The 27,666-nt window shown below is 40.6% G+C and overlaps 1 protein-coding gene across 1 annotated transcript in view; it reads left to right on the plus strand.

Annotated features, from left to right (window-relative positions):
- The first annotated feature begins 246 nt into the window (after nt 1-246).
- LOC102804442 (choline transporter-like protein 1) overlaps nt 247-27,666 on the plus strand; it is a 46,571-nt gene continuing 19,151 nt past the window's right edge. The window contains exons 1-5 of the mRNA XM_085493397.1: nt 247-279; nt 21,851-21,934; nt 25,511-25,606; nt 25,785-25,927; nt 26,672-26,893. Of these exons, the coding sequence (XP_085349523.1) occupies nt 21,887-21,934; nt 25,511-25,606; nt 25,785-25,927; nt 26,672-26,893 (509 nt within the window). The 5' untranslated portion in view covers nt 247-279; nt 21,851-21,886. The remainder of the gene's footprint in view (nt 280-21,850; nt 21,935-25,510; nt 25,607-25,784; nt 25,928-26,671; nt 26,894-27,666) is intronic.

Below are 27,666 nucleotides of genomic sequence, written 5' to 3' on the forward strand. Positions count from 1 at the left end.
AGTATTCCCGTGATCACGACCGGGGGTTACGGTTGCGGTTATTATATCTTGTTTACATTTTTTTAATTTGAATAAAAAATAAAATATCTCATCTATTATAAGCGATCGCCAAAGAAATGTGAGTATAATGATGACGTAACACCGCAATGACAACTGGTAGCTACTTGTCGAGAAAGCGCACGATTCTAATATGGAACACGCTTGATTGTGTTTGCCGACAATGCCCATACACGATTATTCGCTTACGCTAGAAAACCAAGATTTGGAAACAACTTTGTGGTAAGTCTGTTTTCTTATCTTTCTAATACTTTCACATTGAAATTTCACGCTACTGTGACATCATGATACATCTAGTATCGGTCCGTATTCACGGAGTTACGGGCGACAAGGGTGACATAATTTTAAACGCGTTGATGAGAATGCCGTAGCGCTGCCGCTTGTACGATCAAGTGATACTCTGTCAAGGCAGTTATTTCGACTGTACAGCAATCCGATTCCCTGTATGTGTATGTAAGTGTAGGCTTTGAGTTTATATTGACCTCATTGCCGCTTTTATGAAGTCAACCTTGTCAACTACTAGTATTTCTCTCATTTAGCCACGTGACTGAAACCATCGTAATGCAAATGAGTGCACAATGCTATTTTTATATTAACATTTCAAATCATGAACCACATGAGCATATTTTAGTAATTTAACAATTGTGCATGCAAAGAAATAAAAATGAATAGTTTGTTTAATAGTTACACAGCACCAGTCGGAATGCTGGTGTATTTAAAAAAAACAAAAAACAAAAACAAAAACTATTCGCCACCTTCTGCCCACGCGGCATGTTTTGTTACGGTTAATTTTAGTGCTACATGTAACAGAGATTAGCATGGCTACATTTTGTCACCGACTTCCACGGTATTGCGTTAACCGTATCTTAGGAACAAACATGGTACACAGTATAATGTTTCCGACTTCTCATCTTACGTCACTATTGTAAGCAATATAACTTATAGTTGTTAAATTTGAAGTCGATCGCCGAGCGAATAGACTTGGCTTGGTGGTGACGTTAAATACAGGTGAGTCCAGTTATGCGTGTTTCTAAATGTGTCTGACGAGATAATATGTATATATGCATGGGTATCTCTTCTCTCTTTCATGATATAGTTATGTCGGCATAGGGTAACATCAGCGTGACCGTGGTTAGCATTGGTTAGCTCCTGCGTCACATCTTGACCCAAACTGACGGTATTGATATTGTACCGCTCCCATGGGATATTTTAGGCGCATGTTTCACTCAGTTTAGTTTAATAATTAATTTGGAATCGTCTTCAAAGATGTAAGACATCTTATAGTGTTTTGTTGTATCCGCCAAGTAGACAAGTATTACGTGGCTTGGCCGGCGTTCCTACACGAGTAAGCTGATCAGGGTCATGCAGTGTATATATAAGTTCCATGAACTTAAAATGCTGGTGTATTTATGGCGTTCTACACCAAAAATATTTAAATAATATCGAAATAAGTGAACATTTGGGTTAATATTTTTGGCACAATTTGGAATAGTACAAAATGAAGAAATATGACCGCCAACAATGTGACGATAATAAGAATGAATTCAGTTGGTTGAATCACAGATTCTGTAGCGACATGTGATCTGTGTGATCAAAATACCATGCTCGTTTAAATGTGTCACGCATGACAGATATGTATACTAAACTTAAAAGACGCCATTTAAACCACATGTCTTTATGTCTGGATCGTGATGACGTCATCACGACTTAATGATATATTGGCGATATTGTACAATATTGTGAATTACAACTAACGAACTGTCAATTACTGATGTACACGCCATCGGTTCACGCATGATAGTACACAAGTACACACATACTACTAGTACGTAGTAGAAGATGTTTTGATACGACTTGAAGTATCAACTTAGATTGTCTTGTATTTATAGCACTACGATAAAGACTTTCTGTTTTTGACATTCATTCGTCTTTTGGGAGGAAAAAGAACTGATTTTGATAATTTAGAAATTTATATTAAGAATAATTTATAACGAATGTATTTCCTATGCACCCATAAATAATTACCGATTACACAAGAATATTAGAGAAAAAAGATAATTTGCTATATTCTCTATATTTTTGTCTTTTATTTGTCTTGAATTATGACTGAAAGAAGCTGATTGAAATTGCATGTCGCGTGCTCGATAACTCATGTATGAATAATAACTTCAATAAAAATGATTTTACTTCGTGAAAATATTGTATTTTTCTGCATAAAAACGAAAGAATTTCATAATGTCGAAAACGGGAAGTCTCTATCTATCGTAGTGTTTTATATATAGCTGGTCAATCGCAGCAAGGATAGTTATTATGCAAATCTACATTTCATTTATGTATATGAACTTGGTCGTCAGGAAACTAGTTATCCACAACATCACAATAATTATTTGTTGCCACACACTAAATACGAACATTTTCAATTATATAATGGAGTAGTTTTTGAAGTTTTTTTTCGGAGAGGTTTCATAATGAAACCGATCTAAAATCTAATTATTTTAGCCAGAGTGTGAAATAATGTCAACCATTTTTGTCAACTGAACCTCAAAACAGAAGGAAGATCTACCACATATCGCCCACAAGATATAAGAAATGCGATACTATCTCACCAGTGATGGACAATGCTTGGGTCCAGTGAGATAATAACTCACCAGTGATGGTCAATGTTTGGGTCCAGTGAAATATTAACTCACCAATGATGGTCAATGTTTGGGTCCAGTGAGATAATAACTCACAAGTGATGGACAATGCTTGGGTCCAGTGAGAAAATAACTCACCAATGATGGACAATGCTTGGGTCCAGTGAGATAATAACTCACCAATGATGGACAATGCTTGGGTCCAGTGAGATATTAACTCACCAATGATGGTCAATGTTTGGGTCCAGTGAGATAATAACTCACCAGTGATGGACAATGCTTGGGTCCAGTGAGATAATAACTCACCAGTGATGGACAATGCTTGGGTCCAGTGAGATAATAACTCACCAGTGATGGACAATGCGTGGATCCAGTGAGATAATAACTCACCAGTGATGGACAATGCTTGGATCCAGTGAGATAATAACTCACCAGTGATGGTCAATGTTTGAGTCCAGTGAGATAATAACTCACCAGGGATGGACAATGCTTGGGTCCAGTGAGATAATAACTCACCAGTGATGGACAATGCTTGGGTCCAGTGAGATAATAACTCACAAGTGATGGACAATGCTTGGGTCCAGTGAATTAATAACTCACCAGTGATTGACAATGCGTGGGTCCAGTGAGATAATAACTCACAAGTGATGGACTATGCTTGGGTCCAGTGAGATAATATCTCACCAGTGATGGACTATGCTTGGGTCCAATGAGATAATATCTCACCAGTGATGGACAATGCTTGGGTCCAGTGAGATAATAACTCACCAATGATGGTCAATGTTTGGGTCCAGTGAGATATTAACTCACCAATGATGGTCAATGTTTGGGTCCAGTGAGATAATAACTCACAATTGATGGACAATGCTTGGGTCCAGTGAGATAATAACTCACCAATGATGGACAATGCTTGGGTCCAGTGAGATAATAACTCACCAGTGACGGACAATGCTTGCGTCCAGTGAGATAATAACTCACCAGTGATGGACAATGCGTGGATCCAGTGAGATAATAACTCACCAGTGATGGACAATGCTTGGGTCCAGTGAGATAATAACTCACCAGTGATGGTCAATGTTTGGGTCCAGTGAGATAATAACTCACCAGTGATGGACAATGCTTGGGTCCAGTGAGATAATAACTCACCAGTGATGGACAATGCTTGGGTCCAGTGAGATAATAACTCACCAGTAATGGACAATGCTTGGGTCCAGTGAGATAATAACTCACAAGTGATGGACAATGCTTGGGTCCAGTGAGATAATAACTCACAAGTGATGGACAATGCTTGGGTCCAGTGAGATAATAACTCACCAGTGATGGACAATGCTTGGGTCCAGTGAGATAATAACTCACCAGTGATGGACAAAGCTTGGGTCCAGTGAGATAATAACTCACAAGTGATGAACAATGCTTGGGTCCAGTGAGATAATAACTCACCAGTGATGGACAATGCTAGGGTGCAGTGAGATAATAACTCACCAGTGATTGACAATGCTTGGGTCCAGTGAGATAATAACTCACCAATGATGGACAATGCTTGGGTCCAGTGAGATAATAACTCACCAATGATGGACAATGCCTGGGTCCAGTGAGATATTAACTCACCAATGATGGTCAATGTTTGGGTCCAGTGAGATAATAACTCACAAGTGATGGACAATGCTTGGGTCCAGTGAGATAATAACTCACCAACGATGGACAATGCTTGGGTCCAGTGAGATAATAACTCACCAATGATGGACAATGCTTGGGTCCAGTGAGATAATAACTCACCAGTGATGGACAATGATTGGGTCCAGTGAGATAATAACTCACCAGTGATGGACAATGCGTGGATCCAGTGAGATAATAACTCACCAGTGATGGACAATGCTTGGATCCAGTGAGATAATAACTCACCAGTGATGGTCAATGTTTGAGTCCAGTGAGATAATAACTCACCAGTGATGGACAATGCTTGGGTCCAGTGAGATAATAACTCACCAGTGATGGACAATGCTTGGGTCCAGTGAGATAATAACTCACAAGTGATGGACAATGCTTGGGTCCAGTGAATTAATAACTCACCAGTGATTGACAATGCGTGGGTCCAGTGAGATAATAACTCACAAGTGATGGACTATGCTTGGGTCCAGTGAGATAATATCTCACCAGTGATGGACTATGCTTGGGTCCAATGAGATAATATCTCACCAGTGATGGACAATGCTTGGGTCCAGTGAGATAATAACTCACCAATGATGGTCAATGTTTGGGTCCAGTGAGATATTAACTCACCAATGATGGTCAATGTTTGGGTCCAGTGAGATAATAACTCACAATTGATGGACAATGCTTGGGTCCAGTGAGATAATAACTCACCAATGATGGACAATGCTTGGGTCCAGTGAGATAATAACTCACCAGTGACGGACAATGCTTGGGTCCAGTGAGATAATAACTCACCAGTGATGGACAATGCGTGGATCCAGTGAGATAATAACTCACCAGTGATGGACAATGCTTGGGTCCAGTGAGATAATAACTCACCAGTGATGGTCAATGTTTGGGTCCAGTGAGATAATAACTCACCAGTGATGGACAATGCTTGGGTCCAGTGAGATAATAACTCACCAGTGATGGACAATGCTTGGGTCCAGTGAGATAATAACTCACAAGTGATGGACAATGCTTGGGTCCAGTGAATTAATAACTCACCAGTGATTGACAATGCTTGGGTCCAGTGAGATAATATCTCACCAGTGATGGACTATGCTTGGGTCCAATGAGATAATATCTCACCAGTGATGGACAATGCTTGGGTCCAGTGAGATAATAACTCACCAGTGACGGACAATGCTTGGGTCCAGTGAGATAATAACTCACAAGTGATGGACAATGCTTGGGTCCAGTGAATTAATAACTCACCAGTGATTGAAAATGCGTGGGTCCAGTGAGATAATAACTCACCAGTGATTGACAATGCTTGGGTCCAGTGAGATAATATCTCACCAGTGATGGACTATGCTTGGGTCCAATGAGATAATATCTCACCAGTGATGGACAATGCTTTGGTCCAGTGAGATAATAACTCACCAGTGATGGACAATGCTTGGGTGCAGTGAGATAATAACTCACCAGTGATGGACAATGCTTGGGTACAGTAAGATAATATCTCACCAGTGATGGACAATGCTTGGGTGCAGTGAAATAATAACTCACCAGTGATGGACAATGCTTGGGTGCAGTGAGATAATAACTCACCAGTGATGGACTATGCTTGGGTCCAGTAAGATAATATCTCACCAGTGATGGACAATGCTTGGGTCCAGTGAGATAATAACTCACCAGTGATGGACAATGCTTGGGTGCAGTGAGATAATAACTCACAAGTGATGGACAATGCTTGGGTCCAGTGAATTAATAACTCACCAGTGATTGACAATGCTTGGGTCCAGTGAGATAATATCTCACCAGTGATGGACTATGCTTGGGTCCAGTGAGATAATAACTCACCAGTGATGGACAATGCTTGGGTCCAGTGAGATAATAACTCACCAGTGATGGACAAAGCTTGGGTCCAGTGAGATAATAACTCACAAGTGATGAACAATGCTTGGGTCCAGTGAGATAATAACTCACCAGTGATGGACAATGCTAGGGTGCAGTGAGATAATAACTCACCAGTAATGGACAATGCTTGGGTCCAGTGAGATAATAACTCACCAGTGATTGAAATTGCTTGGGTCCAATGAGATAATAACTCACCAATGATGGACAATGCTTGGGTCCAGTGAGATAATAACTCACCAGTGATTGACAATGCTTGGGTCCAATGAGATAATAACTCACCAGTGACGGACAATGCTTGGGTCCAGTGAGATAATAACTCACCAATGATGGACAATGCTTGGGTCCAGTGAGATAATAACTCACCAATGATGGACAATGCTTGGGTCCAGTGAGATAATAACTCACCAGTGATGGACAATGATTGGGTCCAGTGAGATAATAACTCACCAGTGATGGACAATGCGTGGATCCAGTGAGATAATAACTCACCAGTGATGGACAATGCTTGGATCCAGTGAGATAATAACTCACCAGTGATGGTCAATGTTTGAGTCCAGTGAGATAATAACTCACCAGTGATGGACAATGCTTGGGTCCAGTGAGATAATAACTCACCAGTGATGGACAATGCTTGGGTCCAGTGAGATAATAACTCACAAGTGATGGACAATGCTTGGGTCCAGTGAATTAATAACTCACCAGTGATTGACAATGCGTGGGTCCAGTGAGATAATAACTCACAAGTGATGGACTATGCTTGGGTCCAGTGAGATAATATCTCACCAGTGATGGACTATGCTTGGGTCCAATGAGATAATATCTCACCAGTGATGGACAATGCTTGGGTCCAGTGAGATAATAACTCACCAATGATGGTCAATGTTTGGGTCCAGTGAGATATTAACTCACCAATGATGGTCAATGTTTGGGTCCAGTGAGATAATAACTCACAATTGATGGACAATGCTTGGGTCCAGTGAGATAATAACTCACCAATGATGGACAATGCTTGGGTCCAGTGAGATAATAACTCACCAGTGACGGACAATGCTTTGGTCCAGTGAGATAATAACTCACCAGTGATGGACAATGCGTGGATCCAGTGAGATAATAACTCACCAGTGATGGACAATGCTTGGGTCCAGTGAGATAATAACTCACCAGTGATGGTCAATGTTTGGGTCCAGTGAGATAATAACTCACCAGTGATGGACAATGCTTGGGTCCAGTGAGATAATAACTCACCAGTGATGGACAATGCTTGGGTCCAGTGAGATAATAACTCACAAGTGATGGACAATGCTTGGGTCCAGTGAATTAATAACTCACCAGTGATTGACAATGCTTGGGTCCAGTGAGATAATATCTCACCAGTGATGGACTATGCTTGGGTCCAATGAGATAATATCTCACCAGTGATGGACAATGCTTGGGTCCAGTGAGATAATAACTCACCAGTGACGGACAATGCTTGGGTCCAGTGAGATAATAACTCACAAGTGATGGACAATGCTTGGGTCCAGTGAATTAATAACTCACCAGTGATTGAAAATGCGTGGGTCCAGTGAGATAATAACTCACCAGTGATTGACAATGCTTGGGTCCAGTGAGATAATATCTCACCAGTGATGGACTATGCTTGGGTCCAATGAGATAATATCTCACCAGTGATGGACAATGCTTTGGTCCAGTGAGATAATAACTCACCAGTGATGGACAATGCTTGGGTGCAGTGAGATAATAACTCACCAGTGATGGACAATGCTTGGGTACAGTAAGATAATATCTCACCAGTGATGGACAATGCTTGGGTGCAGTGAAATAATAACTCACCAGTGATGGACAATGCTTGGGTGCAGTGAGATAATAACTCACCAGTGATGGACTATGCTTGGGTCCAGTAAGATAATATCTCACCAGTGATGGACAATGCTTGGGTCCAGTGAGATAATAACTCACCAGTGATGGACAATGCTTGGGTGCAGTGAGATAATAACTCACCAGTAATGGACAATGCTTGGGTCCAGTGAGATAATAACTCACAAGTGATGGACAATGCTTGGGTCCAGTGAGATAATAACTCACAAGTGATGGACAATGCTTGGGTCCAGTGAGATAATAACTCACCAGTGATGGACAATGCTTGGGTCCAGTGAGATAATAACTCACCAGTGATGGACAAAGCTTGGGTCCAGTGAGATAATAACTCACAAGTGATGAACAATGCTTGGGTCCAGTGAGATAATAACTCACCAGTGATGGACAATGCTAGGGTGCAGTGAGATAATAACTCACCAGTAATGGACAATGCTTGGGTCCAGTGAGATAATAACTCACCAGTGATTGAAATTGCTTGGGTCCAATGAGATAATAACTCACCAATGATGGACAATGCTTGGGTCCAGTGAGATAATAACTCACCAGTGATTGACAATGCTTGGGTCCAATGAGATAATAACTCACCAGTGACGGACAATGCTTGGGTCCAGTGAGATAATAGCTCACCAGTGATTGACAAGGCTTGGATCCAGTGAGATAATAACTCACCAGTGATTGACAATGCTTGGGTCCAGTGAGATAATAACTCACAAGTGATGGACAATGCGTGGGTCCAGTGAGATAATAACTCACCAGTGTTGGTCAATGTTTGGGTCCAGTGAGATAACTCACAAGTGATGGACAATGCTAGGGTCCAGTGAGATAATAACTCACAAGTGATGGACAATGTTTGGGTCCAGTGAGATAATAACTCACAAGTGATGGACAATGCTTGGGTCCAGTGAGATAATAACTCACAAGTGATGGACAATGCGTGGATCCAGTGAGATAATAACTCACCAGTGATGGTCAATGTTTGGGTCCAATGAGATAGTAACTCACCAGTGATGGACAATGATTGGGTCCAGTGAGATAATAACTCACCAGTGATGGTCAATGCCTGGGTCCAGTGAGATAATAACTCACCAGTGATGGTAAATGTTTGGGCCCAATGAGATAATAACTCACCAGTGATGGTCAATGTTTGGGTCCAGTGAGATAATAACTCACAAGTGATGGACAATGCTTGGGTCCAGTGAGATAATAACTCACAAGTGATGGACAATGTTAGGGTCCAGTGAGATAATAACTCACAAGTGATGGACAATGCTTGGGTCCAGTGAGATAATAACTCACAAGTGATGGACAATGCGTGGATCCAGTGAGATAATAACTCACCAGTGATGGTTAATGTTTGGGTCCAGTGAGATAATAACTCACCAGTGATGGACTATGCTTGGGTCCAGTAAGATAATATCTCACCAGTGATGGACAATGCTTGGGTCCAGTGAGATAATAACTTACAAGTGATGGACAATGCTTGGGTCCAGTGAGATAATAACTCACCAGTGATGGACAATGCTTGGGTCCAGTGAGATAATAACTCACCAGTGATGGACAAAGCTTGGGTCCAGTGAGATAATAACTCACAAGTGATGAACAATGCTTGGGTCCAGTGAGATAATAACTCACCAGTGATGGACAATGCTAGGGTGCAGTGAGATAATAACTCACCAGTAATGGACAATGCTTGGGTCCAGTGAGATAATAACTCACCAGTGATTGAAATTGCTTGGGTCCAATGAGATAATAACTCACCAATGATGGACAATGCTTGGGTCCAGTGAGATAATAACTCACCAGTGATTGACAATGCTTGGGTCCAGTGAGATAATAACTCACCAGTGACGGACAATGCTTGGGTCCAGTGAGATAATAGCTCACCAGTGATTGACAAGGCTTGGATCCAGTGAGATAATAACTCACCAGTGATTGACAATGCTTGGGTCCAGTGAGATAATAACTCACAAGTGATGGACAATGCGTGGGTCCAGTGAGATAATAACTCACCAGTGTTGGTCAATGTTTGGGTCCAGTGAGATAATAACTCACAAGTGATGGACAATGCTTGGGTCCAGTGAGATAATAACTCACAAGTGATGGACAATGTTTGGGTCCAGTGAGATAATAACTCACAAGTGATGGACAATGCTTGGGTCCAGTGAGATAATAACTCACAAGTGATGGACAATGCGTGGATCCAGTGAGATAATAACTCACCAGTGATGGTCAATGTTTGGGTCCAATGAGATAATAACTCACCAGTGATGGACAATGATTGGGTCCAGTGAGATAATAACTCACCAGTGATGGTCAATGCTTGGGTCCAGTGAGATAATAACTCACAAGTGATGGACTATGCTTGGGTCCAGTGAGATAATATCTCACCAGTGATGGACTATGCTTGGGTCCAATGAGATAATATCTCACCAGTGATGGACAATGCTTGGGTCCAGTGAGATAATAACTCACCAATGATGGTCAATGTTTGGGTCCAGTGAGATATTAACTCACCAATGATGGTCAATGTTTGGGTCCAGTGAGATAATAACTCACAATTGATGGACAATGCTTGGGTCCAGTGAGATAATAACTCACCAATGATGGACAATGCTTGGATCCAGTGAGATAATAACTCACCAGTGACGGACAATGCTTGCGTCCAGTGAGATAATAACTCACCAGTGATGGACAATGCGTGGATCCACTGAGATAATAACTCACCAGTGATGGACAATGCTTGGGTCCAGTGAGATAATAACTCACCAGTGATGGTCAATGTTTGGGTCCAGTGAGATAATAACTCACCAGTGATGGACAATGCTTGGGTCCAGTGAGATAATAACTCACCAGTGATGGACAATGCTTGGGTCCAGTGAGATAATAACTCACAAGTGATGGACAATGCTTGGGTCCAGTGAATTAATAACTCACCAGTGATTGACAATGCTTGGGTCCAGTGAGATAATATCTCACCAGTGATGGACTATGCTTGGGTCAAATGAGATAATATCTCACCAGTGATAGACAATGCTTGGGTCCAGTGAGATAATAACTCACCAGTGACGGACAATGCTTGGGTCCAGTGAGATAATAACTCACAAGTGATGGACAATGCTTGGGTCCAGTGAATTAATAACTCACCAGTGATTGAAAATGCGTGGGTCCAGTGAGATAATAACTCACCAGTGATTGACAATGCTTGGGTCCAGTGAGATAATAACTCACCAATGATGGACAATGCTTGGGTCCAGTGAGATAATAACTCACCAATGATGGACAATGCCTGGGTCCAGTGAGATATTAACTCACCAATGATGGTCAATGTTTGGGTCCAGTGAGATAATAACTCACAAGTGATGGACAATGCTTGGGTCCAGTGAGATAATAACTCACCAATGATGGACAATGCTTGGGTCCAGTGAGATAATAACTCACCAATGATGGACAATGCTTGGGTCCAGTGAGATAATAACTCACCAGTGATGGACAATGATTGGGTCCAGTGAGATAATAACTCACCAGTGATGGACAATGCGTGGATCCAGTGAGATAATAACTCACCAGTGATGGACAATGCTTGGATCCAGTGAGATAATAACTCACCAGTGATGGTCAATGTTTGAGTCCAGTGAGATAATAACTCACCAGTGATGGACAATGCTTGGGTCCAGTGAGATAATAACTCACCAGTGATGGACAATGCTTGGGTCCAGTGAGATAATAACTCACAAGTGATGGACAATGCTTGGGTCCAGTGAATTAATAACTCACCAGTGATTGACAATGCGTGGGTCCAGTGAGATAATAACTCACAAGTGATGGACTATGCTTGGGTCCAGTGAGATAATATCTCACCAGTGATGGACTATGCTTGGGTCCAATGAGATAATATCTCACCAGTGATGGACAATGCTTGGGTCCAGTGAGATAATAACTCACCAATGATGGTCAATGTTTGGGTCCAGTGAGATATTAACTCACCAATGATGGTCAATGTTTGGGTCCAGTGAGATAATAACTCACAATTGATGGACAATGCTTGGGTCCAGTGAGATAATAACTCACCAATGATGGACAATGCTTGGGTCCAGTGAGATAATAACTCACCAGTGACGGACAATGCTTGGGTCCAGTGAGATAATAACTCACCAGTGATGGACAATGCGTGGATCCAGTGAGATAATAACTCACCAGTGATGGACAATGCTTGGGTCCAGTGAGATAATAACTCACCAGTGATGGTCAATGTTTGGGTCCAGTGAGATAATAACTCACCAGTGATGGACAATGCTTGGGTCCAGTGAGATAATAACTCACCAGTGATGGACAATGCTTGGGTCCAGTGAGATAATAACTCACAAGTGATGGACAATGCTTGGGTCCAGTGAATTAATAACTCACCAGTGATTGACAATGCTTGGGTCCAGTGAGATAATATCTCACCAGTGATGGACTATGCTTGGGTCCAATGAGATAATATCTCACCAGTGATGGACAATGCTTGGGTCCAGTGAGATAATAACTCACCAGTGACGGACAATGCTTGGGTCCAGTGAGATAATAACTCACAAGTGATGGACAATGCTTGGGTCCAGTGAATTAATAACTCACCAGTGATTGAAAATGCGTGGGTCCAGTGAGATAATAACTCACCAGTGATTGACAATGCTTGGGTCCAGTGAGATAATATCTCACCAGTGATGGACTATACTTGGGTCCAATGAGATAATATCTCACCAGTGATGGACAATGCTTTGGTCCAGTGAGATAATAACTCACCAGTAATGGACAATGCTTGGGTGCAGTGAGATAATAACTCACCAGTGATGGACAATGCTTGGGTACAGTAAGATAATATCTCACCAGTGATGGACAATGCTTGGGTGCAGTGAAATAATAACTCACCAGTGATGGACAATGCTTGGGTGCAGTGAGATAATAACTCACCAGTGATGGACTATGCTTGGGTCCAGTAAGATAATATCTCACCAGTGATGGACAATGCTTGGGTCCAGTGAGATAATAACTCACCAGTGATGGACAATGCTTGGGTGCAGTGAGATAATAACTCACCAGTAATGGACAATGCTTGGGTCCAGTGAGATAATAACTCACAAGTGATGGACAATGCTTGGGTCCAGTGAGATAATAACTCACAAGTGATGGACAATGCTTGGGTCCAGTGAGATAATAACTCACCAGTGATGGACAATGCTTGGGTCCAGTGAGATAATAACTCACCAGTGATGGACAAAGCTTGGGTCCAGTGAGATAATAACTCACAAGTGATGAACAATGCTTGGGTCCAGTGAGATAATAACTCACCAGTGATGGACAATGCTAGGGTGCAGTGAGATAATAACTCACCAGTAATGGACAATGCTTGGGTCCAGTGAGATAATAACTCACCAGTGATTGAAATTGCTTGGGTCCAATGAGATAATAACTCACCAATGATGGACAATGCTTGGGTCCAGTGAGATAATAACTCACCAGTGATTGACAATGCTTGGGTCCAATGAGATAATAACTCACCAGTGACGGACAATGCTTGGGTCCAGTGAGATAATAGCTCACCAGTGATTGACAAGGCTTGGATCCAGTGAGATAATAACTCACCAGTGATTGACAATGCTTGGGTCCAGTGAGATAATAACTCACAAGTGATGGACAATGCGTGGGTCCAGTGAGATAATAACTCACCAGTGTTGGTCAATGTTTGGGTCCAGTGAGATAACTCACAAGTGATGGACAATGCTAGGGTCCAGTGAGATAATAACTCACAAGTGATGGACAATGTTTGGGTCCAGTGAGATAATAACTCACAAGTGATGGACAATGCTTGGGTCCAGTGAGATAATAACTCACAAGTGATGGACAATGCGTGGATCCAGTGAGATAATAACTCACCAGTGATGGTCAATGTTTGGGTCCAATGAGATAGTAACTCACAAGTGATGGACAATGCGTGGATCCAGTGAGATAATAACTCACCAGTGATGGTCAATGTTTGGGTCCAGTGAGATAATAACTCACAAGTGATGGACAATGCTTGGGTCCAGTGAGATAATAACTCACAAGTGATGGACAATGTTAGGGTCCAGTGAGATAATAACTCACAAGTGATGGACAATGCTTGGGTCCAGTGAGATAATAACTCACAAGTGATGGACAATGCGTGGATCCAGTGAGATAATAACTCACCAGTGATGGTTAATGTTTGGGTCCAGTGAGATAATAACTCACCAGTGATGGACTATGCTTGGGTCCAGTAAGATAATATCTCACCAGTGATGGACAATGCTTGGGTCCAGTGAGATAATAACTTACAAGTGATGGACAATGCTTGGGTCCAGTGAGATAATAACTCACCAGTGATGGACAATGCTTGGGTCCAGTGAGATAATAACTCACCAGTGATGGACAAAGCTTGGGTCCAGTGAGATAATAACTCACAAGTGATGAACAATGCTTGGGTCCAGTGAGATAATAACTCACCAGTGATGGACAATGCTAGGGTGCAGTGAGATAATAACTCACCAGTAATGGACAATGCTTGGGTCCAGTGAGATAATAACTCACCAGTGATTGAAATTGCTTGGGTCCAATGAGATAATAACTCACCAATGATGGACAATGCTTGGGTCCAGTGAGATAATAACTCACCAGTGATTGACAATGCTTGGGTCCAGTGAGATAATAACTCACCAGTGACGGACAATGCTTGGGTCCAGTGAGATAATAGCTCACCAGTGATTGACAAGGCTTGGATCCAGTGAGATAATAACTCACCAGTGATTGACAATGCTTGGGTCCAGTGAGATAATAACTCACAAGTGATGGACAATGCGTGGGTCCAGTGAGATAATAACTCACCAGTGTTGGTCAATGTTTGGGTCCAGTGAGATAATAACTCACAAGTGATGGACAATGCTTGGGTCCAGTGAGATAATAACTCACAAGTGATGGACAATGTTTGGGTCCAGTGAGATAATAACTCACAAGTGATGGACAATGCTTGGGTCCAGTGAGATAATAACTCACAAGTGATGGACAATGCGTGGATCCAGTGAGATAATAACTCACCAGTGATGGTCAATGTTTGGGTCCAATGAGATAATAACTCACCAGTGATGGACAATGATTGGGTCCAGTGAGATAATAACTCACCAGTGATGGTCAATGCTTGGGTCCAGTGAGATAATAACTCACCAGTGATGGTCAATGCTTGGGTCCAGTGAGATAATAACTCACCAGTGATGGTAAATGTTTGGGCCCAATGAGATAATAACTCACCAGTGATGGTCAATGTTTGGGTCCAGTGAGATAATAACTCACAAGTGATGGACAATGCTTGGGTCCAGTGAGATAATAACTCACAAGTGATGGACAATGTTTGGGTCCAGTGAGATAATAACTCACCAATGATGGACAATGCTTGGGTCCAGTGAGATAATAACTCACAAGTGATGGACAATGCGTGGATCCAGTGAGATAATAACTCACCAGTGATGGTCAATGTTTGGGTCCAATGAGATAATAACTCACCAGTGATGGACAATGATTGGGTCCAGTGAGATAATAACTCATCAGTGACGGGCAATGTTTGGGCCCAATGAGATAATAACTCACCAGTGATGGTCAATGTTTGGGTCCAGTGAGATAATAACTCACAAGTGATGGACAATGCTTGGGTCCAGTGAGATAATAACTCACAAGTGATGGACAATGCTTGGGTCCAGTGAATTAATAACTCACCAGTGATTGACAATGCTTGGGTCCAGTGAGATAATATCTCACCAGTGATGGACTATGCTTGGGTCCAATGAGATAATATCTCACCAGTGATGGACAATGCTTGGGTCCAGTGAGATAATAACTCACCAGTGACGGACAATGCTTGGGTCCAGTGAGATAATAACTCACAAGTGATGGACAATGCTTGGGTCCAGTGAATTAATAACTCACCAGTGATTGAAAATGCGTGGGTCCAGTGAGATAATAACTCACCAGTGATTGACAATGCTTGGGTCCAGTGAGATAATATCTCACCAGTGATGGACTATGCTTGGGTCCAATGAGATAATATCTCACCAGTGATGGACAATGCTTTGGTCCAGTGAGATAATAACTCACCAGTGATGGACAATGCTTGGGTGCAGTGAGATAATAACTCACCAGTGATGGACAATGCTTGGGTACAGTAAGATAATATCTCACCAGTGATGGACAATGCTTGGGTGCAGTGAAATAATAACTCACCAGTGATGGACAATGCTTGGGTGCAGTGAGATAATAACTCACCAGTGATGGACTATGCTTGGGTCCAGTAAGATAATATCTCACCAGTGATGGACAATGCTTGGGTCCAGTGAGATAATAACTCACCAGTGATGGACAATGCTTGGGTGCAGTGAGATAATAACTCACCAGTAATGGACAATGCTTGGGTCCAGTGAGATAATAACTCACAAGTGATGGACAATGCTTGGGTCCAGTGAGATAATAACTCACAAGTGATGGACAATGCTTGGGTCCAGTGAGATAATAACTCACCAGTGATGGACAATGCTTGGGTCCAGTGAGATAATAACTCACCAGTGATGGACAAAGCTTGGGTCCAGTGAGATAATAACTCACAAGTGATGAACAATGCTTGGGTCCAGTGAGATAATAACTCACCAGTGATGGACAATGCTAGGGTGCAGTGAGATAATAACTCACCAGTAATGGACAATGCTTGGGTCCAGTGAGATAATAACTCACCAGTGATTGAAATTGCTTGGGTCCAATGAGATAATAACTCACCAATGATGGACAATGCTTGGGTCCAGTGAGATAATAACTCACCAGTGATTGACAATGCTTGGGTCCAATGAGATAATAACTCACCAGTGACGGACAATGCTTGGGTCCAGTGAGATAATAGCTCACCAGTGATTGACAAGGCTTGGATCCAGTGAGATAATAACTCACCAGTGATTGACAATGCTTGGGTCCAGTGAGATAATAACTCACAAGTGATGGACAATGCGTGGGTCCAGTGAGATAATAACTCACCAGTGTTGGTCAATGTTTGGGTCCAGTGAGATAACTCACAAGTGATGGACAATGCTAGGGTCCAGTGAGATAATAACTCACAAGTGATGGACAATGTTTGGGTCCAGTGAGATAATAACTCACAAGTGATGGACAATGCTTGGGTCCAGTGAGATAATAACTCACAAGTGATGGACAATGCGTGGATCCAGTGAGATAATAACTCACCAGTGATGGTCAATGTTTGGGTCCAATGAGATAGTAACTCACCAGTGATGGACAATGATTGGGTCCAGTGAGATAATAACTCACCAGTGATGGTCAATGCTTGGGTCCAGTGAGATAATAACTCACCAGTGATGGTAAATGTTTGGGCCCAATGAGATAATAACTCACCAGTGATGGTCAATGTTTGGGTCCAGTGAGATAATAACTCACAAGTGATGGACAATGCTTGGGTCCAGTGAGATAATAACTCACAAGTGATGGACAATGTTAGGGTCCAGTGAGATAATAACTCACAAGTGATGGACAATGCTTGGGTCCAGTGAGATAATAACTCACAAGTGATGGACAATGCGTGGATCCAGTGAGATAATAACTCACCAGTGATGGTTAATGTTTGGGTCCAGTGAGATAATAACTCACCAGTGATGGACTATGCTTGGGTCCAGTAAGATAATATCTCACCAGTGATGGACAATGCTTGGGTCCAGTGAGATAATAACTCACCAGTGATTGACAATGCTTGGGTCCAGTGAGATAATAACTCACAAGTGATGGACAATGCTGGGTCCAGTGAGATAATAACTCACCAGTGTTGGTCAATGTTTGGGTCCAGTGAGATAACTCACAAGTGATGGACAATGCTAGGGTCCAGTGAGATAATAACTCACAAGTGATGGACAATGTTTGGGTCCAGTGAGATAATAACTCACAAGTGATGGACAATGCTTGGGTCCAGTGAGATAATAACTCACAAGTGATGGACAATGCGTGGATCCAGTGAGATAATAACTCACCAGTGATGGTCAATGTTTGGGTCCAATGAGATAGTAACTCACCAGTGATGGACAATGATTGGGTCCAGTGAGATAATAACTCACCAGTGATGGTCAATGCTTGGGTCCAGTGAGATAATAACTCACCAGTGATGGTAAATGTTTGGGCCCAATGAGATAATAACTCACCAGTGATGGTCAATGTTTGGGTCCAGTGAGATAATAACTCACAAGTGATGGACAATGCTTGGGTCCAGTGAGATAATAACTCACAAGTGATGGACAATGTTAGGGTCCAGTGAGATAATAACTCACAAGTGATGGACAATGCTTGGGTCCAGTGAGATAATAACTCACAAGTGATGGACAATGCGTGGATCCAGTGAGATAATAACTCACCAGTGATGGTTAATGTTTGGGTCCAGTGAGATAATAACTCACCAGTGATGGACTATGCTTGGGTCCAGTAAGATAATATCTCACCAGTGATGGACAATGCTTGGGTCCAGTGAGATAATAACTTACAAATGATGGACAAAGCTTGGGTCCAGTGAGATAATAACTCACAAGTGATGAACAATGCTTGGGTCCAGTGAGATAATAACTCACCAGTGATGGACAATGCTAGGGTGCAGTGAGATAATAACTCACCAGTAATGGACAATGCTTGGGTCCAGTGAGATAATAACTCACCAGTGATTGAAATTGCTTGGGTCCAATGAGATAATAACTCACCAATGATGGACAATGCTTGGGTCCAGTGAGATAATAACTCACCAGTGATTGACAATGCTTGGGTCCAGTGAGATAATAACTCACCAGTGACGGACAATGCTTGGGTCCAGTGAGATAATAGCTCACCAGTGATTGACAAGGCTTGGATCCAGTGAGATAATAACTCACCAGTGATTGACAATGCTTGGGTCCAGTGAGATAATAACTCACAAGTGATGGACAATGCGTGGGTCCAGTGAGATAATAACTCACCAGTGTTGGTCAATGTTTGGGTCCAGTGAGATAATAACTCACAAGTGATGGACAATGCTTGGGTCCAGTGAGATAATAACTCACAAGTGATGGACAATGTTTGGGTCCAGTGAGATAATAACTCACAAGTGATGGACAATGCTTGGGTCCAGTGAGATAATAACTCACAAGTGATGGACAATGCGTGGATCCAGTGAGATAATAACTCACCAGTGATGGTCAATGTTTGGGTCCAATGAGATAATAACTCACCAGTGATGGACAATGATTGGGTCCAGTGAGATAATAACTCACCAGTGATGGTCAATGCTTGGGTCCAGTGAGATAATAACTCACCAGTGATGGTAAATGTTTGGGCCCAATGAGATAATAACTCACCAGTGATGGTCAATGTTTGGGTCCAGTGAGATAATAACTCACAAGTGATGGACAATGCTTGGGTCCAGTGAGATAATAACTCACAAGTGATGGACAATGTTTGGGTCCAGTGAGATAATAACTCACCAATGATGGACAATGCTTGGGTCCAGTGAGATAATAACTCACAAGTGATGGACAATGCGTGGATCCAGTGAGATAATAACTCACCAGTGATGGTCAATGTTTGGGTCCAATGAGATAATAACTCACCAGTGATGGACAATGATTGGGTCCAGTGAGATAATAACTCATCAGTGACGGGCAATGTTTGGGCCCAATGAGATAATAACTCACCAGTGATGGTCAATGTTTGGGTCCAGTGAGATAATAACTCACAAGTGATGGACAATGCTTGGGTCCAGTGAGATAACTCACAAGTGATGGACAATGCTTGGGTCCAATGAGATAATAACTCACCAGTGATGGACAATGCTTGGGTCCAGTGAGATAATAACTCACCAGTGATGGTCAATGCTTGGGTCCAGTGAGATAATAACTCACAAGTGATGGACAATGCGTGGGTCCAGTGAGATAATAAATAACTCACCAGTGATGGTCAATGTTTGGGTCCAGTGAGATAATAACTCACAAGTGATGGACAATGCGTGGGTCCAGTGAGATAATAAATAACTCACCAGTGATGGTCAATGTTTGGGTCCAGTGAGATAATAACTCACAAGTGATGGACAATGCTTGGGTCCAGTGAGATAATAACTCACAAGTGATGGACAATGCGTGCGTGAATCCAGTGAGATAATAACTCACCAGTGATGGTCAATGTTTGGGTCCAATGAGATAATAACTCACCAGTGATGGACAATGATTGGGTCCAGTGAGATAATAACTCACCAGTGATGGTCAATGCTTGGGTCCAGTGAGATAATAACTCACCAGTGATGGTCAATGTCTGGGTCCATTGAGATAATAACTCACCAGTGACGGGCAATGTTTGGGTCCAGTGAGATAATAACTCACAAGTGATGGTCAATGTTTGGGCCCAGTGAGATAATAACTCACCAGTGACGGGCAATGTTTGGGTCCAGTGAGATAATAACTCACCAGTGATGGTCATTGCTTGGGTCCAGTGAGATAATAACTCACCAGTGATGGTCAATGTTTGGGCCCAATGAGATAATAACTCACCAGTGACGGGCAATGTTTGGGTCCAGTGAGATAATAACTCACCAGTAATGGTCAATGCTTGGGTCCAGTGAGATAATAACTCACCAGTGATGTACAATGTTTGGGTCCAGTGAGATAATAACTCACAAGTGATGGACAATGCTTGGGTCCAGTGAGATAATAACTTACCAGTGATGGACAATGCCTGGGTCCAGTGAGATAATAACTCACCAGTGATGGACAATGCTTGGGTCCAGTGAGATAATAACTCACCAGTGATGGACAATGCTTGGGTCCAATGAGATAATAACTCACCAGTGATGGACAATGTTGAGTCCAGTGAGATAATATCTCACCAGTGATGGACAATGCTTGGGTCCAGTGAGATAATAACTCACCAGTGATGGACAGTGTTGAGTCCAGTGAGATAATAACTCACAAGTGATGGACAATGCTTGGGTCCAGTGAGATAATAACTTACCAGTGATGGACAATGCCTGGGTCCAGTGAGATAATAACTCACCAGTGATGGACAATGCTTGGGTCCAGTGAGATAATAACTCACCAGTGATGGACAATGCTTGGGTCCAGTGAGATAATAACTCACCAGTGATGGACAATGCTTGGGTTCAGTGAGATATTAACTCACCAGTGATGGACAATGCTTGGGTCCAGTGAATTAATAACTCTCCAGTGATGATGGTTCGTATTACCAGCACGGCATGAAAGCAATATACTACCACAGAGGGCGTATTTCTACTTAATGGCTTAAAATTGAGCTTAAAATAGATAAAAACAAACCAAATGGTACACCCACTAAACGGTTGGCATTACAGATGCTTTAGTAAGGTGTATATAGCAGCTGGTATACAATTCTCATCCGTATGGGACTGTTGTCTATAGCATCACTGTCCGAACTGGCCCATCTAACCGTCAGGCACACCCTATGAGTGCATGGACTCCTGGTCGTTGTAAAACACAGCTATTACAACCAGGAATATATTAACATACTCCTGTTGAAATGTCCGACGACGAAAAACAACCCATCCTTAAGGAATATGACAAAACGTATGACGGGAAGTCATCAAAAAAGGTTGGTGATTATAATTATAATCATTATTGTTATTTATTTATTTATTAATTTTATTGCAGTGTTTGTTATATGGTGTTAATATAACTATAGATGCAATGGGTTGCTGTGGCGGTAGGTCTAATAGGGTAGAACCATTTCACCAGGTAAGCAAGATTTTATATATCGTTATACTGTACAAGTAATTTAGTACGGCGTGGGGAGTCACGAAACTGTACAGCGGGTCACGTCGCACCCAGCCATTGACACATCGGAAATTTGGACATTTAACTAACATCAACGTTTACATTAATTTCTCATTACATAACGTTTGATGATAAAAAACAAGAATATCTGATCATTTATTAATATTATCAGCATGAAAATGACCACCATATTATATATTGAATAAGCTAATATATTGGATATGTCAAGTTCTAGTTTACCGTTCTTCCGCAGTGCTTGGTACTGGACAATACCACGAGTATATATAATGAAGCGTATATCGTACATTAATATATTGTGATTTTGTTTTCTTGAATGTTGTGACTATCGTTTTGCATTGGAATCCATACAAATATACCTTTAATCTGTCCACCATTTTAATATCGAATTGTCCATATATCGGATTATTATTAGTCTCCCGATATAGATATCGTAATGTATATCAGTACCCGGTTTGTGATCAACCGTTAATCAGTACTGAGAAGGTCACGTGAGAGTAAACATGGGGTGGAGTAAGACAAATAATAATTTCCAGAATATCCACTATAAAAACATGACAGTCACAGTTTCAAGCCCAAACTCCACTCATGTTTGGGTATAAAAAGCTCTATTTTTGTACATAATTAAACTGAGTTTAAACATGGTTGTTCAAATAGAAAGTGGCGGTTATTGTTCGATATATACTCATGATACTTGACATCGAAAATGCGTTCCATGGCTACAGAATAAGTCCAGTGAGACCATGACGTAATATGGATTATATACTGTCAATTGCACGGACGAGTGTACCATATGCCGGGGATACCGCGAAATGAGACAATTGTGTTTTTCATTTACATCGTTTTAGAGCCCCATATCTGCTTGCAGTTACCGCAGTTACTTTACTGTCATGAGTTTGTATTTTCGTGCTGCATTACATAATTACTGGAATCATACTTTATTTTTACTATATTGTAACTTTACAACCCCATGGAGAATTCGAGTTGAGTTGCATCATGGTGAATATATTGAGGATTATAACAACAATTACTCAGATTAACCTGATTAATTTTAATCTATTTATTAACACTCACTCCCCGGAGGGAGTGGCAATGGTTACAGATAATAGTAAAAGTATACAGTATTAATACACTAATAAGGAAAGAATAACAATCTACAAAAACAGAATATTAATAGAAAAAATGAATAAAACAACCCCTAAAAGAAAGATGCATATCAATCCCGAATGTGTTGTATAATAGTGTGACAGAAATCAATGGCGCAATTCCAGTGTCTGCGTGAAATATAACAGGGAGATAACCAACACGGCAATCCTCTCTACTTGTCTGTATTGTATTTTACGTGAGAACAAGTTCTGTCTTAGTTAGTTGTAATATAACAAAGTATAGACCTTTGAGGAAATGTAAACCAATATGATAGTAATTCGTGACATATTGTACTTTTATTGGTTGGTGTACGTTATTGCCACAATTCAAACTCGTAGGGAGCACAGCAATTAATGCTTACACGACACAGTACAGAGTTCACCCTGTTCACAGTGATAGAGGGACTGTGCCCTGTTGTATGTTTCAGTGTTACTCACTTGTTGACATAACTTGATCTCGATTCAGTCGCCGTCCACCGCGCTTCGAAAGTATTTTACACGCGTTGTACAAGTCAATCATAAGTCGGTCAATGGACCCATTGAACGTGTTGCGACGACTGTAATTTGTGTATTCGGCTTGTCATATTTTCGACCGATGCCATGTTATTTGATATATTGTCACGTACGAGAAAAACAGTATTCAACTAGCAGTATGTTGTTAGTTATTTATCATCGTAATGTTGTCCAGATTCATCCCGTGACATGATTGATTTGGTAGATACATATGGCACGTGTTATTACCCTTGTACAGGTGCACGTGTATCAATTAATTACATGAAAATGTACACTTGTTTTAACGCAAACTTCAATGGCTCGCACATTACATATGTGGCGTGACGTGTGAACCGGGGCTTTAAACACTAGCAATTAGTGTATTCCTGTGAAATATGTATATTGAATAAACAAACTTGTCGTATTTTTTTTAGATTAGGTTATGTGTGTATAGCAAAACAGCAACACGTTTATGGAATAATTAAAATAAAAAATTGAAATTTCTATACTATTCTATAATGTTGCGAGATTACCACAATGTCCACACTCCACCATCTACATAATTTGAGTTTGTTTGTTATCTTATATTAGGCTTTGCTTGTAATGCCGTGTTCTGCAAGACGTGTTTTATTTCCCATCAATATCGATGTAATACAATGCTGTGTGTACAACGTGTTGCGATTATTAATTAGAATAGCCATTGTTTTCTAAACAAAAGATATTCACAGTGCACCATATCGTCAAAATATCTGTTATTTCCAGTTTCATGTTATGTAATATCAATTCGAGCTTTAATTCCAGCTATTTTTACTTTCGATTATTGATTACAATGTGCCAGCGAAATACATTAATCTCTTTATTCTTATCAATTTATCACGGGATTTGAATATTATTACTATAATGTCTCAATGTCTCCACGGCGTGTGTCACTCGCTGTGGACGGGTTTTACAGTGTGTTCGGTAGTCGCCGTAACATTTAGCTAGGTGATTTGGTTTGTTCACCCAGGGTAGTACATACATAAGTGTCGACTGAGTCATGATGTACGCGTGCTTACTTACTTACATAGTAATTAGTATTTACTTTGGCATTTATTCAGTGTAATTACTAATTACTATGTAAGTCTGAGTTTTACTTTCTATGTTATGAGTTAATTTCCGGATGTTTATTATAATCAGCTCAATTCAAAGTTTATTAATTAAAAGCTAAAAAATCGACCAATAACTGTGTCCGGTAAGGTATATATATATATAGTTTATGCAAATAAAGCGCAATGAATATCCCTGAACACAGTAATTCGTTACGTCATGCGTTTCCGCGTTCGGACATTGTTCTGAAACAAGACGCGCAAACCATTATTCCGTCACTGCGCCTACGTTGTTCGTCATCTTGTGCGAGTAGATTTCCTTTGTTTTTATCGCGTCAGACTACACGTCGGTAATTATTCATCAAATATAATACAATGGTTCATAAAACTACGAACACATCCACCAAATTACGGTGTAAATACAATTATGGATTGCAGGAAACGGGACCCCGAACACGAAGCGCGAATAGACACGATTTTACGAAAACAACTTGCAGAGAACAACGTAAGTAGCCGCTTTGGTGAACGGTTGGTCATAGAGGGCGTGATTTTAAACGGCCACTTATTATCACAACGTTGTTCGCTTGTATGTCAAATATACAATGCTGCCCCAACCTCATATGCCATTTATGCCACACACCTTCGTTATACCATTAGGTACCACACTAGGATTAATACATTCTGTATTTCATACGATGTTCACGCCACTGGACCACGCCCTCACCATTTTAGTAATCAGGCTAAAATCGATCACAGTTGTACAATATATGACACAGTGTTTTTAAACATTTTAACAGGAGCAGTCTGATAAGGATTTTGATGGTCCCGTGAGCAAGAGGAGTTGTCGTGATGTCATCTGTCTCATCATATTTCTTGCTTTTTGGGGTGGGATGGTAAGTATGATTTAATATTAATAAGTACTATATTTATATCGAAATATCAACTAATACAGCCAACTTTTTATTTGTATCTTTAGTAACAATGAACGATCGAAGCCTTGAGAATAATTTGTAAGATATTGACAACAAAAAAAGTCACTTCATCTGTACCTTTTTTGTATTCACCTCACAGGGTTACATCGCCTATGTTGCCATCAGAGACGGTCAACCAGAACGTCTGATCTTCGGCGCGGACAGTTATGGCAATGTATGTGGAAGTAAAAACAAACCAATCGATAACGTCACCTTATCTGGTATGGACATGAGAGACAGACCGTAAGTCAATGCCAATACCATCTTGCCGTTCTAGCAATATTGTTTGGCACAAACCCCATGGTTGATTTTATTGGACACCCAGGCGATCAGATGTATAATTCATACACGTACATGCTACGTACCAGCTTTTAGTGGAGATCAATCAAATTCTTCCAAAAATTGGAAACAAAATTAAAAAATCCCTTGAAGTGGTTTAAACATTATATGTAGTCGAAATCATAGTGAAATGAACAAATACAATTCTTTTGATGTCTGAAAATGTCAAAAGGTACACATTGTTCCTATCCGTGGTCGTTTTTCAGAGATTTACGATACAAGTATCTAAAAACGTCACATCAAACTACAGTTGTTACTTTCACCTGGTCAATTCGTGTGTGATTTACATGAAATGTGTCTAATTAAATAAGACCCTAGATCGGTTCTTTTTATTAAATTTCTTTTTTTTTAGATTTGTATTTAATTATTTATTTTTACAAATTTTCATAAAAAAACACCAGTACTACTAATAAATAAAATGCATAAAGATTAAAAATTCAAATACTTATTTAAAAGATAAAATAAAAAAAAAGCTTAAATTATTTCAATCACATTGGTATGTACTCTATACCAATGTACAAGTAACAATACTCTGATCACAGTGGTTACTATGCAATACAAGTAACAACACTACTATTAGTGGTACATATACTTTTAATGTCAAAAATTGCTCACCATTAATTTCAAATTGCTGTTTTCTGTTTCAAGGTTTTTGTTTTATTTTGATGTTTCTGCTATTGTGGACCCCACTACAGAAAGCAAGATGTTGTGTGTCAAAAAATGTCCTGAAGGTGTGATATTTCAATCACTGGAAGACTATGCCATTGAAACTAACATCACTCTGTGCGATTATGACGTAGACGTTGAAGATTATGGTTCTGCATCAACTGGTCCTGTTGCTCAGTGCCCTGAATGGCCGATAACAAACCAGTGAGTAGTGCGCCATCTTGTGGCTATACTGTATTGCCTTTGTTTTTAAACTACTGATTGGATTGGTTAAAGTAATTGAAATGCACTACTAAACATCCAATTCAAACTCAGCGACATGTTCAGTGTATTTTGTGAATTACTGATTCATTCTTTCTAAGTTTGTCCATTCTAATGTTATCAAGTTCATAATAATGTTAACATAGAACTAACATTTTAGGGTACTGAAACATTGAATACTAGTATTATTATGGTATGAAGGTGGAGCAGTTAGAATTAAAAAAGTTGGGTTAACCTTTGGCCTGAAAAATGCTTCTTGTCCCAATGAAATCCAATCACAACCAATTGTGTGTGAATTGTTTAATAGTATAATGACTTACACCTCTATCTATATGTGTTGAATTGCTGTATACGTGTATTTAAAAATTGCTTTCATTGAGTTGGAGTTAATAAATAACAAATTATCAAAACATTTTGCACTGGGCTGGCCCAAACATGTTTGATGGGATGACAGGAAAACATTCACATGCATATATCGAATACCATCCTTTAAAATGTAAAAAAAGAAACTTTTTATAAACATATTGCAGAAACTGCTGCATTGATATAAACATGAAAATCTGAGAATTGAAGAATTCACACTATTTTTACATTTCAAGGGTGTGAATGAACTGATATCTTCACCACATATCATTGTACATGATTATGAAAGTTGCATATTTAATGAAACAGCATACAATAAAAGCAGTTTGCTTCTAATTGAAATCTCATCAAAT

Source organism: Saccoglossus kowalevskii, chromosome 18, assembly GCF_978046115.1.
Source record: "Saccoglossus kowalevskii chromosome 18, keSacKowa6.1, whole genome shotgun sequence".
NCBI lineage: Eukaryota > Metazoa > Hemichordata > Enteropneusta > Harrimaniidae > Saccoglossus > Saccoglossus kowalevskii.